This window comes from Silurus meridionalis, chromosome 14 (assembly GCF_014805685.1).
Source record: "Silurus meridionalis isolate SWU-2019-XX chromosome 14, ASM1480568v1, whole genome shotgun sequence".
NCBI classification, from domain to species: Eukaryota; Metazoa; Chordata; class Actinopteri; order Siluriformes; family Siluridae; genus Silurus; species Silurus meridionalis.
In genome coordinates this window covers 4284168-4300651 of record NC_060897.1, presented here as the reverse complement: position 1 = coordinate 4300651, position 16484 = coordinate 4284168, and the positions used below count along the sequence as shown (strand labels likewise).

Sequence of the window (16484 nt, the reverse complement as noted above, 5' to 3'; positions counted from 1 at the left end):
ATAGGACTTCAAAAAGCTACATTTTGGTTCCATCAACAAAGATTCGTGTTTTGCGCTTTCGTCTGTTTTCCATCCCGTTCTTTTCCGTTGCTCCGCCTCCTCGTCAGCATCTACAATATAGTCCAAATTTGATTGGTTTTCACGTTTTACTCAACAATGTTAATTTGCCCAAACAAACACATTGTTAAACTGACAGTATTACATTTTAGTAGAAACATCATAGTCAACTAGTCAACTATTTTGCAGAAGGAGATGTTCCATTCCAACCCATGTAAAGCAGATCTTCATAGATCTTCACAGGAAGGGCATTTTGATGCTGGAACAGGTTTGGGTCTCCTAGTTCAAATGAAGAGAAATTTCATTCCACCACATCTAGAAAAATCCTATACGATGCTGAAGATCCACGTGTGGATGGAAAAGTCAGGTGTTCCAAAACTTTTGTCCATACAGGAAATCCTCATCCACATTTCACTCCTCCTTTTCTTTCTTTTTTTTTGTCCTACACCCTTGTTTGTTTGCTGTTCATCTTTTGTGTCTGTTGTCACAAGTGCAGGATGAATAAATAAGTGTGTGTGTGTGTGTGTGTGTGTGTGTGTGTGCGCGAGCAAGTGACACTGAGCGAGCGGCTGAGTGAGAGACAGGTGGAGTCCATGGTTGCCATGGCGACATTGCCCTTATTTGGAAGCTGGTGATATCATATTGCAAAGGTCAGGTGGAGAGAGAGAGAGAAAGAAAGAAGGAAAGGTAGATAGAGAAAGAGGGAGACGGTGGAGGAAAAGGAACGCTGCTTGGATTAGTATTGTTGCAACAACAACAACAACAAAAAAACCAGGTAAAGGAATTGCTGGAATACTGCTGGAATACTGCTGGGAATGGTTTTAGGGAAAGGATGAGGGGAAGAGAAGAGGGAGGGCAGGGAAGCGTGGGAATGGGAGGACGAGTGCGGCAGTGTGTAAAGAAGGAAGAGGGGAGTTAATTAGCCCAGTGCGTCTCACACACACACACCTCCCTTCTTCTTCACTCCACCTCCACCACTACACACACACTCTAGTGCGGAAGAGTTAAAGCAGCCAAGCAGCAGCCTGCCGATGTGGTAATGAATTAAATAAATGCCGCCGCTGAGAGAGAGAGAGAGAGAGAGAGAGAGAGAGAGAGAGAATGTGTGTTTTGGGGGCAGCTTGACTGACGCTCTCGCTGACTGAAGGCATCCAGGCGGCTGTAATGTGTGTGTTTGTGTGTAAACACACATCCACGCGTACAGGTGCAGGTAAGAGTGTGTATGAGGGTGTTCTTGTTAGAGTGGTCGTCGTGGAGACCAGATGCAGGTGCATTGTGGTTGGGGGTGCATGCTACATTTGTGAATGTGTGTGTGTGTGTGTGTGTGTGTTTGTATACGAGAGAGAAAGAGAGACTGCTTTGCATGCAGGTCATGTGCCACGCGCTTGTTCTGTCCTCCTGTTAGCAGCTGTTTCGTACACTGGATATTCAGTGCGTCTGTGTGTGTGTGTGTGTGTGTGTGTGAGAGAGAGAGAGAGAGAGAGAGAGAGAGAGAGTGCGCTCTCCTGCACCAAGTTGACACATGTTACTTAGTTAGATCAGGTGCAGCTGGTGTGTAATGTTCAACAACTGTGTGTGTGTGTGTGTGTGTGTGTGTGTAGGTTTCTATATCTTGGTTAGGACCAAATGTCCCCACAAGAGTAGGAATATCTGACCTTGGGTTGGTGCCCACAAGGAAAGCTGCTTGTGTGTGTGTGTGTGTGTGTGTGTATGTGTGTGCTGACCAAACTCTTCCATCCAGCTGCAGGTCAAATGGCTAATTTTCCCCTACAGTGCGTTACACGGTTACTAGGCAACAGGAGACGCCAGCAGTTGGCTGAAAATGACATCACCAGGCTGGAAGCTCTCGCACACACACCCGGCACACACACACACACACACACACACACACACACACACACACACACACACATATGCAGTTGAACTCCTGTGTAAAAGTGTGTGTCTCAGGTATCTTGCATTACTGTGTTTGCTTAGGCTTTGGGTTGCAGGGAGTCAGTGCTCTTCACTAATGGACAAAAGTTTGTGGACACCAATCCATATGACTTTAGACCATCCCATTCCACATTTAGTCCCCATTTGCTGTTAGAATAACCTCAACTCTTCTGGGAAGATGTTCTACTAGATTTGCTTATGGAGATTTCTGCTCATTCAGCTATTAGTAAATTAAGATACTGATGTAGGTGAGGAAGTCTGGGGGGCAGTCAGCATTCCAATTCATCATGTAAAATAAGGTTGAGATCAGAGCTCTATAGCAGGAGATCTTCCACTCCAACTCGTATAAAGCGCATTTTCATAGAACTGGTTTTGTGCCTCATCAGTCATGCTCGCGCTTCCAAAAACATCCTATACAATTGTGTGCTTCCGACTTTGTGGAAACAGTTCGGCAACTAAACTGGGAAAGTCAGGTGTCCCAATACTTTTGCCCATAAGGTGTATAACAGAACTACTTTTGGGTGAGGTGGAGGATACTAGTATAGTTCAAAACGGACAAGGAGATATGAATGTCATACTAGTTTTTAACAAAGTAAAGTATAAAATTAATTCAAAAAATCTACAAACTTTGACATGAGTCTAATGTGAGTTAAAAAAAAATAATTATAATGTAATTTATAATATAATATAATATACATTTATAATTGATAATGAGCAAAATTGCAGAATTCAGACAGTGAGCGCACACCTCTCTTGCCGTCTCCATCTTTCTTTCTTTTTTTTTCCCCCTTCGCATTATTTTTTATTTATTTATTTATTTTACTTAGTAAGGGATACGATTTTAAATGTACTTAAGTACAACACTTCAAACAATACATACTTAAGTAAAAGTAGAATTACGGATTTACAGATCTTTAAAAAGTAGAAGTACACAAAAAAACTGCTCAATTACAGTAACACAGTAAATAAAATGTGTTACTTTCCTCCTCTGTTGAATTTGCTTTAACACATGATCATTTCCATAGTAACAACAAAGATAGCGTTGTCGATATTGTAAATGCTTCTGTGTAGCAAAAAAAGATAATAAAAAAAAGAGAATGGTGAGGGAACGACTCGTTATAGCTGCTGTAATACAATAAATTGTATGTATTTGGGACACCACACACCTCAATGGTCATCTCAGGAACGGGACACCGTGAGAAGGCAGGATTACATCTTAGATGGGAAGCTAACCTGTCATGAACTAGCATATTTTTTATGGTTGGTGGAAGGAAACCTGAGAACTTGAAGGAAAACCTGAATGAACAAAAAATTTCACACAATATTTCACACAAATAGTAACCCAGGATGGAGGAACTCTGCATGGTTGGACTCTGGAGCTGTCCAAAAAATCCAATCCAATCACTCATAACAATTGAAATGGGGAATTAATTCTGAATTCCAATCGGATTTTCTAAGGAACCTTTATGGAAGTTCCTTCAAAGACTCCTTTGAGGAGGTTTATGGTGATTTGGAACTGAATAATGGGACTTAATGGCTAGTACCACATGCTTTCTCACAATTTAGTTTTTCTCTAATTAATAGTCTTTGCTTTCTCTGGGGTTCCTTTTGGAATTTTGTCTGCTGGGTCAAGTTCCTGTAGGTTTCCTCCAGGTTCTGCAGATGCCTGTAACCTCCCTAAAACCAAGGTGTTAGGTGGATGGGCTCTGCTAAAAATAAAATAATTATCGGGAAGTAATGGTTTCTTACTGTAGGTTCGAGTTTAATGTGCCTCTTCTGACTCCCGAAGGCATCCTGGATATTTTGTTGGTGTCTTCTAGGTAGGAGGACCATACATTTTTAATGAGGTACCATGTTCTACCCTGGAAGGAAACCTATGGTAGTCCATAAGTGTACAATTGAACTATAATAATAATCAATAAACTCTGCTTGATAACCAATGTATTTGAATAGGAATCCCATGAGCAGCTTAAGAATGAGAAAACTATTAACCATCTAAAGAAGTGCAAAGGAACTCTTTGCTGCAAATACAGTTCAGTTTGACCTTGCATACATATGCATACGCAGTCGCTACATGAGCAGCATTGATGAAATCTACTGTATATAATCGTAATGTACAGTGTATACTGTATATTTGTTTGTGGGGCAGGGGTGGGTTGAAAAGGATTTTGGGCAACAGTGGAATAATGCTTCATTAGTTACTTTTGGTGGTTGGAAAGATGATCTCAGTACGTTCAACTTATTTCTATGTTTGTCTTTTGTTTGCAAGTTAGCCAGCTTGCTGTTTGACCTCTAGATTTAACATGCGATCCACACAGATCAGGCATAGCATTGGCATTATAACATTGTGTACATTACATAACAAATGAATTACACTGATTATCTCTTCTTCATGGCATCTGTTAGTGGGTGGGATATATTAAGCAGCACATTGTTTCATCAAAGTTGATGTGTTAGAAGCTGAAAAAATGGGCGAGCGTAAGGATTTGAGTTTGACAAGCACCAGATTGTGACGTCTAGACAACTGGGTCAGAGCATCTCCAAAACTGCAGCGCTTGTGGGCTGTTTCCGGGGCTGCAGTGGTCAGTATCTGTCAAAAGTCTGAAGTCTAAGGAAGGAACAGTAGTGAATCGGCGACAGGGTCATGGATGGCCGAGGCTTATTGATACACGTGGGCAGCAAAGGCTGGTCCGTGTGGTCCGATTTTACAGACGAGCTCCTGTAGCGCACACTGCTGAAGAAGTGAATGCTGTTAATGCTCGAATAAATAGGAAGTTGAATGGTTGAAATTACAAATTGCAGACTTCTAGGTTCTCTAGTCTTCTATGCGTCATAGTTAACAGTAAACTTGGCATCAGCACAGGAGGGTAATTTATCGTTCTTCTAGCGAAGATGCCAGATTCAACTCCGGTTCCTTTTTTTTCCATGCTATGTTAATCAGAAGGACAATCATAGACTAATTTCCCTACCAAACCTTCTGCCATTGTTGTTGCGTGTTGTTCAGGTCCTGACAATGGCATCACTGCAGTGTAACGACCCCAACTGAGAGAAATATATGCTTTTACAAACGAAAACATATCACTGTGGACCTGGCCTTATTTACTGTATTTAATTATTTATTTATTTTTAACCTTAGTGCATGTACTGCTTCATGTGTCGGTGGTTAATAGTGTATGGCTCGAGGAAAACAAATACCCTCGTTTTTTTACGCTTGCATGTTGGAGCCCAGGAGAAGTTCGATGCGTGCATTAAGTCATTTCCCGCAGTAAAAGCTGCATTGAAAGAGGCCAGACAGGACTGACTGCTTTCTCAGTCTCCATGTGCTGTGATACCTGATAAGACCTCGGCGCAGCAAGCCGAACAGGCGCAGGACACAATGCAACAAGCCAAGGATGATTGAGTTACATCTGACCTTGGTTCCTACTTTTAGAGAAAATAAAATCCTTTTCATTGATGACCCGCCAGAGGGTTAAGTGTCTGAGGCTGTGTGCTGTTTTGTATTGGAGTCAGTGAGCATTTGCTTTGCAGTCTGTGAGAAGAAAGCTTCAGGAGGCTCATTTGCATTTCACACGCCGTACTTGTTGACGCAGACATGAAATCGGCCTCAGTGGGTGTGTGTTTGAACTTTTTAAATGCCGTTATGCCAAATGGGAACACTTTGCTCGCTCATAAACTGCAGAAAGGGATTGGTGTTGGAGTTGTGTGATGGTTTATATTACTAACAAACTGAAAGTACAAGAAATAACTAGGTTATTAAAAATATTTTAAAAAGAATAGACCTTTATTTATACTCATACCATGATGACCATGATTGGATTGCTGCACATGAGGTTAGAATGGCTAGCATGCTAAACAGCATATCAAATAATGCACTATATACAGTAAGATTAGCATGTTTCCTCATGCTAATCGTTTTTAATAAAATTCGCTCAGTGAATTAGACTCTGGGTTTCTGAAGGACGGGGATTCCAGTCCAGGTGTCGTTTTAAGCACTAACCTTGCTAGCTAGCTAAAGTTAACATACAACATATTGCTAGCTGATAAATTTGGCTAATTTGGTTCTATTTCTGACCAAAATGAAACCAGACCTTGAATCTGATATCGATGTAAACAAAAATCTGACAAACGCAGTACAGTGACACATGACATGCTAATTTCTCAGTGATCATAAACTAGCAAGAGCTAACACAGCACTAAACCACACTTCTGTGGTAATAGCTAGCTAAAAACTAGATTCAGAAAAATAGTTTGGTCCACAAAGTCGAGTGTGGCTAAATAGTATTAGTGGATTTTAGCTATATGTTGCAGCAGGCTTGCAAGAGAAGGTCCAACTTGTGTGTCTGACATCTGCACATTTTAGATCGTATACCACACTACGAGTGATGGCGATAGAATTCATGAAATATTCAGTGGCGTAAATAGTAAAAAAAAAAAGATGGATCAGATGAAACTTCTGTAATTCTGCTACATTTACAGGGGAGAAACAAATGTGTTGGGGAGTTGTGTATATTGTGTGTGTGTGTGTGTGTGTGTGTGTGTGTGTGTGTGTGTGTGTGTGTGTGTGTGAGAGTGTGTGAGAGTGTGTGTTACTGATAAGAAAGAGAGCGAAGAAACTCGGAGAATGTGAGATGAGAAATGTGAATTAAAATTCATGGGTTGACTACGGATTTCTAATTTCATTGGGACTGAAAGGTCTTCCCTGATCATGAGCTCGCTCTCGCTCTCTCTCTCTCTCTCTCTCTCTCTCTCTCTCTCTCTTTCTCCCTTTCTCATTCACTCGCTCTCTCTCCATCTCGCTCACACACAATGTGATTATATTCTATTTTACATCTCAATCTCTTTTTCAGAGAGAGAATTAAAAATTTTTATTTGCTCACCCAAAGTAATCTCAATAGTAGGAGAGGTGAAGGAGGTGTGGCATCTGTACCTAACAATCTCAGTGAAGGAGGATTGTTTTCATTTTGATTGGCACTGCCTGGTAAACTTAATAAAGGATGTGGCATCTGTATTTGTCAGTACCATTAAGGTAGGTGGGATCTCTGTACATAAAAGTCTCAGTAAAGGAGGTGTGGCCTCTGCACCTAACAGTCTCATTATAGTAGGTTTGGAATTTGTACAAACTTAGTAAAAGAGGTGTGGCTTGAGTACCTGTCATTCCATAATTCCAAAATTGTTTAAATAGTAGGAGAGGTGAAGGAGGCGTGTCCTCTGGCCCTATCAGTGTCAGGGAAGGAGGTGTGAAATATGTACATAGCAGTCTCAGTGAAGAAGGTGTGGCCTCCACCTAGTGCCTGTCAAACCTAATAAAGGATGTGGCATCTGTACTTGTCAGTTCCATTAAGGTAGGCGGGAGCTCTGTATATAAGGGTCTTAATGAAGGAGGTGTGGCTTCTGTATAGTTTCAGAGAAATTAAAAAGTTTATTTGCGAAGTAGTTCAATGGTATAATAGGTGAAAGAGGCATGGTGAAATGTAATGAATGGAGATTCGGTGCCACCTGGAATGGGAGTTTTTGCTTTAGGGATAAACTTGAAATTATGAGAGAAATTTATTAGGGCTGTCATTCGAGTCAAATATTTAATCGTGATTAATCACACAAGTGCCATGAGTTAGCTTGGGATTAATCACAACCTAATGTTTCCACACGGACTGATTGATTTGGTGCTCGATTTGAGACTTGCCGCATCAGTAAAACAAATGTTTAATGATTAAAAAGAATTTTTTGGTGAAGTTTTTTATATATATATATCTAAGAAAAGAAAGGACATTGTGAATAAATGCGTGTTGCGTTGATGCATTTAATTTTGCCTCTTATATTTATTTCACTTACATTTCTTAAAAGAATATTCAAACAGAAATGCGTGGGGCATTAATCGTGCGTTAACCCGTTTTTAATGCGGTTATTTTGACAGCCATAAAATGTATACATACTTTTATACAACTTTAAACATGCTATACAAATCAAAATGAATTAAATTGAAATTAATCAGTCTCAGTAAAGAAGACGTGGCCTCTGTTCCTATCAGTCTCTGTAAAGTAGGTTTGGAATATATTACCAGCTGTTTAAATAAAGGAGAATTTTCATTTGTACCAAACAGTCTCAGTGAAGAAGACGTGGTCTCTGTTCCTAACAATCTTAGTGAAGGAGGATTGTCCTAATTTTAATCGACACTGGCATCTGTGCTTGTCAGTTCCATTAAAACTGTCAGCTTTCAATCTTACTGTCTTAGTAGGTGTTTCTTCTGTGCCCTTAAACTTAGTAAAGGAGGTGTGGCTTCTGTACCTAATAGTCTCAGTTAGAGAGGTGTAGCCTTTGTACCTGCTACTACCCATGAAGGTGGTGTGTACCTGCCCCACATAGTAAAGGAGGTGTTGTTTCTTGTGACGGTTGTTCATGAGCGATTCGTTCATTTTGAACGAGTCTTTAATGTGACTCGGGAGAACGAGTCGTCTCAAACAGTGATTTGTTCATTTTCAGAAAAACAGAATCGAGTAGTTTACTTCTCAACTTTTCTAGTCCGAGTAATTCGTTCTTTGATCACGTGACTCCCATAGATGCATTACACAGGAAACAGAATTGAGTAGTTCATCTCATGAGTCCTCTGGTTCGAGTCGTTCCCATACATGTAAAGGTTTAAGGAAATGAAATGAACTAAATGATGGTTCATTTTGTTGAATGAGATTCAAGGAACCAAATCACTAAAATGGTCTGATCTTCCCATCACTAGTTACTTCTGTACCTCTCGTTCTTACCTGTTTTTTTTTTTGTGCTGAAAGTAGGCATGGCCTCCATGCATGTTAATCCTAGTAAAGAAGTGTCCTATGTGTTTCCACAAACCTACAATGTACCAAACCGACTTCTGAGATGCCAGATGATGGTCGCTGATGCTATTCAATTATATTTATACAACAATTACTCATTCACTCTTTTGCATGGTCTCAGTTTTTCCTGCTCACTCAACTTTTCACCCATCGTTTTTTTTGTGCCGAAAATAAACCAAACAAAAACTCTTGCATATCCGTTCTCTCCTAGCAACTTTCTTCCTGTTCTGCTTAAACCTGTACATAATAAAATAGCATCCAAATAGAGAACCCAACAGTTCCACTCCAATTCAGATGATGCAAACAGAAAAAATATAGTGACTGGGTAAAGAAAAATGAGATGGAGCAAACTGTGTTTTATTATAATCCAGATATCAGACTGAGCTAATAAGCCTGAGTTTCAATATTCTGATAAAAATATTCTATTAAAGTGTATAGTCTCAATCGTAATGTAATATCATTTCATTTCATTAAAGCATGCAAGGATGTTGATAGAAAAAATGGATAGAAAAGATATAGATTAATAATAATAAGTGACTCGTCTATTCAAAGTGGCATCCTTCTCGTATTCTTTGATATTCTCTCTCTCAGTGGGCTGCCTGTCAGAGGCATGAACATGCTGAGAGGGTTTTGTGTTGCCGCAGAAAATGTGTGAAAGGACTGACTCGCTTTTCTTCTCTATTCTTCTTTTTTTCCCCTTTCTCCACAGCAACAGCCAAACTACTGGAGTTTTAAGGTCAGTACTCAATGTCATACAATGTGTTACTTTTGGTTTATGCAATAGCTTCTGCATGATCATTTCCAATGAACATACATGTATATTATGGATGTTTTATGGAATGGCTCTTGTGTATGCAAATGCCTCATTTATTGGAAAATTATGCATGTATATGTGGGTTTGAGACGGTTTTAGACAGCGTGGTAATATATTCAATGGATAATCTTGTCTGGATACTGTACATGTGTACCGAAGTGCTTCTGCTGTAATAATATATATGGCTCTGTGCTCATTAACACAAGTCTGCTTACACTGCTTATATCTATATTCGGATTGAAACATGAATTTTTTATTCCTCCTTAAAAATATATTTTTTTAACCAAATATACAATATATGAACAACAGTATTGGGACATGTCATTCCTGCCTAATCCGGTTCCACAATATTGGACGCACACGATTGTATAGAATGTCTTTGGTTAAAATAGCATTAAATTTCCCTTCACTTGAACTAGGAGACCCAAACCTGTTCCAGCGTCACAATTCCCCTGTGTACAAAGCCAGCTCTATGAAGATCTGCTTTACATAGATTTGAGTGGAAGATCTCCTGCTATAGAACTCTGACCTCAACCCTACTGAACATGATGATTTTACTAACACCCTTGTAGCTAAATGAGCAGGAAGGAGAGCAGAGTGAAGGAGATTATAAGAGTTTAAGAAGTGCGTACCAATCTTACGATCAGGGGTTCACAAACTTTTGCCCATGTAGTGTATAGTGGACTTTAGCAAAATCTAAACTAATCTAGTTGCCTTAATTGATGTACTGAGACTCTTACTTGTTTATTACTGATCTACCGATTCATTTTCATGAACGTTGTTTGTGGCACAAGCTTTTCCAGGCCGAAGTTAAACCTTCATGCATATTGTTTTAGGTAGACTAATGTATTTTTTTATTAAATATTGAGGACTTGAGTAATGTATCTTAAAATCTGTGTTCGTCTTCAGAACCAGGTGATTGGCATGATTGTTCAGGCAGATAATTATACAAATTTGTGTTGAAAGAATAAAAAGCGTGTTTGTGTACATGGTTGAGCCTGTACTTTTACCACAGCATTCAAAAAAAGTACAGTAAAGCTGCTTTATGCTTGTCACATGTACATTACAGCTTTATATAGAAGTTCTTTCTTCGCATATCCCATCGTTGATAGGAATTTGGGGTCAGGCGTCATACACCACCCCTGGAGCATGGAGAGTTAAGGGCCTTATTCAAGGACACAAGAGTGGTAGCTTGGTGATAGTGGGGCTTGAACCCCCGACTTCTAAACGGCAACCTTAACCACTGAGAACCTTGAAACGCTGTGGCCATGAGTAAAAATTCTTCATATTTTTGAAAAGCCTCCATGTTCACAGTCCACATTGCGAAATGAAATTTTTTTTATTTCTATTTTTTGCAATTCATCCACTTTGGAGTAAAAAAATAAATTCCCATCGACTGAAAACACCATCTCAAATGAAAATGTAACAGGGTGGACATCATATAGCTGAGTCAACTGTGGGGGCCAACACTTAATTGTTACATCCTTTATTTCCTGTATTCACTGGTTTCACTGATGGTACGCTCTGAGGCTACAGCCTGAGTCTTGATAGCGGATCTCCTCCACACACCATATTTGTTTATGAGAGCCACTAATAGAAGATCCTGCTGTGAGTTTGGATTGCACCCTGCCTCACTTGAAAATTCCATCTGAGGTTTCCTGAGGGGAAAAGCTGCCAATGCTTTCACCCTATTGTCAGAAGATTAGGACTCAAGAGACCAGGACACCATCATTGGTTCTGTTTCTTGCTAGTAAGGATAGTCTTGTTTCTTCTGCTCCATCTATTGATTAATGCATTGCTAATATACATCTAGCATATGTTAGCTTCATACTGAGCAGGGCCATTACAGTGAGATGCTGTATGGGCAAAGGATTGAAAAGATTCTTCATAGCTTCGCAAGGGTAAGACCTGGAAAGCGACGAAGGTGAGACCCTGCTGGTTGAGAAATGGCCTGAGAGTTAAAAATTCGATCAAAGCAGCTGGTGGGTTGAACTATTAAATGAAAATACGGTTACTATTATCACAGAGATGTTGGCTTTTTACCAACAACAGCATGTCCCAGCTCCTGATATCTGAGCATTAAAAAAATTTATGAAATAATGGCACATCATACTTCCGATTTACTTACAGTCATTTATATATATATATGTTTTTATATATATAAAAATTCTGTGCACTGTGCAAAATGTAAATAAAACAGAATGTTATGATTTGCTTATCTCATAAATTCAAATTCTATACACAACAAAACAAAAAACTATTTTAACCTGAAAACATGATACCATTTTATGAAGAAAAAAAAAAAAAAGGTCATTTTTAATTTGATGGCTGCAACAAGTCTCAAAAAAGTTGGGACAGGGCCATGTGTACCACTGCATAGCATTATGTCTCCGGTCTGTATACATCTGGGAACTGAGGAGACCCGTTGCTGAAGTTTTGGGGAGAGAAACATATTCCATATGTTTCTGATACAGGATTCTATCTGTTCAACAGATCTGGGTGTACTTTTTTGTGTGGTTTTATGTTTCATAATGCGCCAAATGGTGAAAGGTCTAAACTGCAGGCAGGCCAGTTCAGCAGCCAGACTCTTCTAGTCTTCTTCTACTGCTTTTGTAAAAGATGCAGTATGTAGTTAGCATTGGTTAGTTGAAATATGCAAGGCCTTCACTAAAAAAGACGTTTTTTGAATGGAAGAATTTATTGCATTAAACCTGTAAATACCGTTCAGCATTGAGGCACTAAACTGATTAAACTGATTCGACTGAACTGTCTGTAAGTCAGGGACTACCTGTAGTCACACACACTTGTTTATATGTCAAGTGTCAGTTATAGCAATGATAAGTGTGGGCAAAAATGGCCCAGATGCAGCCATCAGATGTACAGCATTTGGCCTAGACATGACTTATCCATAGGTTTTCGCTCATATGACATCTAAGATACACTAGTTTCTTGCTATACTTGTTTATTTGTGAGTGGTGGTCAATTCCAGGTCATTATTCTTATGTATGTGTAGTTATTTATTACATCTTGTAGTGTTTCATACCATAAACCTGCAACTGTCGGGTTATATGATGATTTGTAGACCCTTTAAGATCTACACGCTTTTAATTGTTGCATCTTCTGGGAAAAAGGTCATAAGAGGAGATTTTCAAGAACAAAATCAGGGCTTTAATTCTAGTAGTGTGTGTGTGTGTGTGTGTGTGTGTGTGTGTGTGTGTGTGTGTGTGTGTGTGTGTTTGCTCCACACTAAAAGCACTCCATTCTCCTAAAACACTACGCTAAATAGAAGTACACTGTTATCGAATTATTGTCCAAATCTTGCTTTTTTTTCTATTCCTCTATTTTTCTATTCCTCTATTCTATATTTCTACTCCCAAAATGACTCAAATTTTAAAGCATTGTAATCTCAGGCAATCAATAATTGTTTAGCTTTTCAGCCATAATCTCTGAGGGATCAGACGAGGTGCTCCTGTTGGCTCTTCTCATTAGAGCATGGTTTCTTTTTGGACAAGTATGCTTCAGCAGGTGGAGTGAGTGCTCTAGTGCTTACTTTGATGGCCTGCTTAAATGCGGTCCACACATAAACACAAGTTGTTATATTGACTATATGGACTAAAGTTCCTCTCCAAAATGTTACCACACAATTGTATAGGATCTTTGGATGTAGTAGCATGAAATGTTTCTTTCACTTGAACTAGGAGACCCAAATATGTTCCAGCATGACAATGCCCTGTGGACAGAGCCATCTCCGTTAAATTATAACTTACATGGCTTTTTGTAAACAATAGTGATCAGTGATTGGCTTTTGGGAACAGTGGTGTGCAGGGTTTGGCTTTTAGGAACAATGCTGATCAGTGATTGGCTTTTTGGAAACAGTGGTGCACAGGGTTTGGCTTTTGGGAACAGTGGTGCACAGGGTTTGGCTTTTGGGAACAATGATGAGCAATGATTGGGTTTTGGGAACAATGGTGATCAGTGATTGGCTTTTGGGAACAATGGTGATCAGTGATTGGGTTTTGGGAATAATGGTGATCAGTGATTGGGTTTTGGGAATAATGGTGATCAGTGATTGGGTTTTGGGAACAATGGTGATCAGTGATTGGGTTTTGGGAACAGTGGTGCACAGGGTTTGGCTTTTGGAAACAATGGTGATCATTGATTGGCATTTGGGAACAATGTTGATCAGTGATTGTCTTTTGGGAACAATGGTTATCAGTGATTGGCTTTTGAGAACAATGGAGATCAGTGATTGTCTTTTGGAAACAGTGGTGCGCAGGGTTTGGCTTTTGGGAACAATGGTGATTAGTTATTGGGTTTTGGGAAAATTAAGGATCGGTGATTGGCTGTTAAACAATGGTGATTAGTTATTGAGTTTTGGGAACAATGAGGATCAGTGATTGGCTTTTGCTTTTAGTATTCATCAGTGTTTGGCTGTTTGGAACAGTGGTGTTCACTGATTGGCCATTGGAGTGTGAAGTGCAGGATTATCACAAAAAAATTGGTCCAAAAGTTGTTAACTTAAGTGCTAGGCTGTTTCATCACAATGTTGGTAGGACTAACCATGACACATGACCGATATGCACACCTATACCCACACACATTCCTTTAAATAACTCAGCCAATAATAACTACTGCAAAGTCTCACACCTGCTTTCTGCCAGTGATGATCCAGAACCATTTCTGATTGACATTCTGATCTTGATTTAGTTTCCTCTAGTTTATGATTTTGCCTAAGACTTGTGTATTTTGTTTGTCATTTGTCTGACCCTGCTTTCTTTTTGCTTCACTCTCCAGAATAAGTTGATCTTTTAATAATTCTGCATTTTCATTCAAAACCTCGAAACCAGTGAGCCCCCAAACTGTTGCAAAATCAGCAGGTGAAAAGTTTCTTTTCATCTCTCTGTGCCTCATCCATCGTTTTTGTCTGCTGTTTTGTTAGTGGAGAGACAGCCTGCACTTTCATGACCATCTACCTGGAGAGCAGCGTGACACGATCCCTCTGTTTCTCACTCTCTCAGCAAAAGACCGAATCAGCCATCAATCTGCTGCTATTTGGCAAGGCAATTTCAGCGCTGCCGAGCAATTTCAGCCCTGAATACTTCGTCGAACAAAAGCCAAAAGAAAGTGACGAGGGTGAAGGAAAAGGGAGAATGTATTCACAGTTCAGCACTGGGATGACAGTCATAATTTTAATCATTTTCCTGTACAATACACTGTATACTAGTGGACAGCTATAACCGAGAGTGCTGTAGTTCCTTGTTTTCTCCATAAGTCAACAGACTGAGGTGTTTTGATCTGAAATACTAAATCTTAGTGTGGGTAAGACAGTTTGAACATTCTGGGAAATTTAGTCCCATACAACCAGCATACAGTAGCTAAGGGGTCCAATAAAAACACATCCTACATGTTTTATTCCCCTTATAACAGAATTCTCCAACCTTAATGTGTAAAAATATATAAACAATGGCGGGCTGTAATGAAACCATCAATATAACTAGTCTATTTTCACTGTAGCCACAACTGCACCACCTGCATACATCTATAGCATCTTGTAAATGTCCTTGAAAGTACACTATACTGCCAAAAGTATTGGGTCACCTGACCTTTCCTGCTATATGTGGTTCTTTTTCAAAATGCTACTACAAATATAGAGGCACTCAATTGTACAATTGTACAGGGCGTCTTTAGCTATAATAAAATTTTACATTCACTTGAACTTGGAAACCCAAACCTGTTCCAGCATGGCGATGCCCCTGTACACAAAGTTTACAAGCTTTAGAGAGGAAGATCTTCAGTGGCCTGTTATAGACCTCTGATCTCATGCCTTCTGAACACCTCCATGATGAATGTGAGCGCTGACTGTACCTCAGGTCTCCTCACCTACATCAGTACCTGCCTTTCGTAACACCCTTGTGTCTAATGAACACACATATATACACTCAAAAATCAAGTGGAACATCTTCCCAGAAGAGTGGAGGGAATTTTAAGAGCAAATAGGGACTAAATGTGGAATGCAATGCTCAAAAATCACATACCATAATTAATGACCATGTGATGACCCAATGGATATATTTGAACTTGTGCAGTTTGCATATATACACACACACACACGATCCATTACGGTACAGTGCGATCCGATTCTGATTCTATTCAATACAATGCGATTCATTATGATGCCATTACCATATATATATATATATATATATAACAGAGAGAGAGAGAGAGAGAGCATCGTTTCTCTGGACATTTCTCACAGACTGTTGGTTATAATCCAGTGGTTGGGGATTTCTGTTATATAACATCTACATTTAGTTAATAACACCCCAAAAAAAATCCCACACCTTATTATGTTGCTATGTAACTTATTATGTTGCTATGTAACTCTTGTGAAAGGAATTGCTTTTTGATGTAATACACACACACACACACACACACACACACACACACACACACATGTACATATATATATATTTTTTTTTTGCTGAATTCAGGAACAGGTTATGCAGTAATCCTGGAGTCTCACTGCGCAAAGACAGTATAAAGCACAATGCGTATTTGTGTGGGATTATCTGTATGTGTAAATTCTTTGAAACTCGTTTTCTCCCACCGGATAATTAGCATTATTACGTTATTATATTCATCATTCAGCCAGAGCCAATCACTCTGTGAAAAAATCAGCATGCAATGGATTAACCACAGAGCAGATAAAAGCAACGAAATCTTTTTGCTGCTTTACGGATGAATCCCAATCCAGCATCTGCAAAGTACATCCTGGGAGCTCGTTACCGACGAGTGCAGTGCCGTGGAGCGGCGACGGAGATGTGGGAGTCTCGTCATTAAACACTGTTCAGCCTCCA

General features: G+C 39.5%; 1 protein-coding gene across 7 annotated transcripts in view; it reads left to right on the top strand.

Annotated features, from left to right (window-relative positions):
* The window catches only part of si:ch211-278a6.1 (SRC kinase signaling inhibitor 1), a 159187-nt gene that overhangs the window by 99167 nt on the left and 43536 nt on the right, over window positions 1-16484 (top strand). For 6 of the 7 annotated variants that reach the window (XM_046865934.1, XM_046865930.1, XM_046865929.1 and 3 more), the window contains one exon: window positions 9523-9549. In XM_046865934.1, coding sequence (XP_046721890.1) covers window positions 9523-9549 — 27 coding nt within the window. Of the gene's footprint in view, window positions 1-921; window positions 1268-9522; window positions 9550-16484 lie in introns of those variants that run through there. The other variant, XM_046865936.1, reaches the window with a different exon arrangement.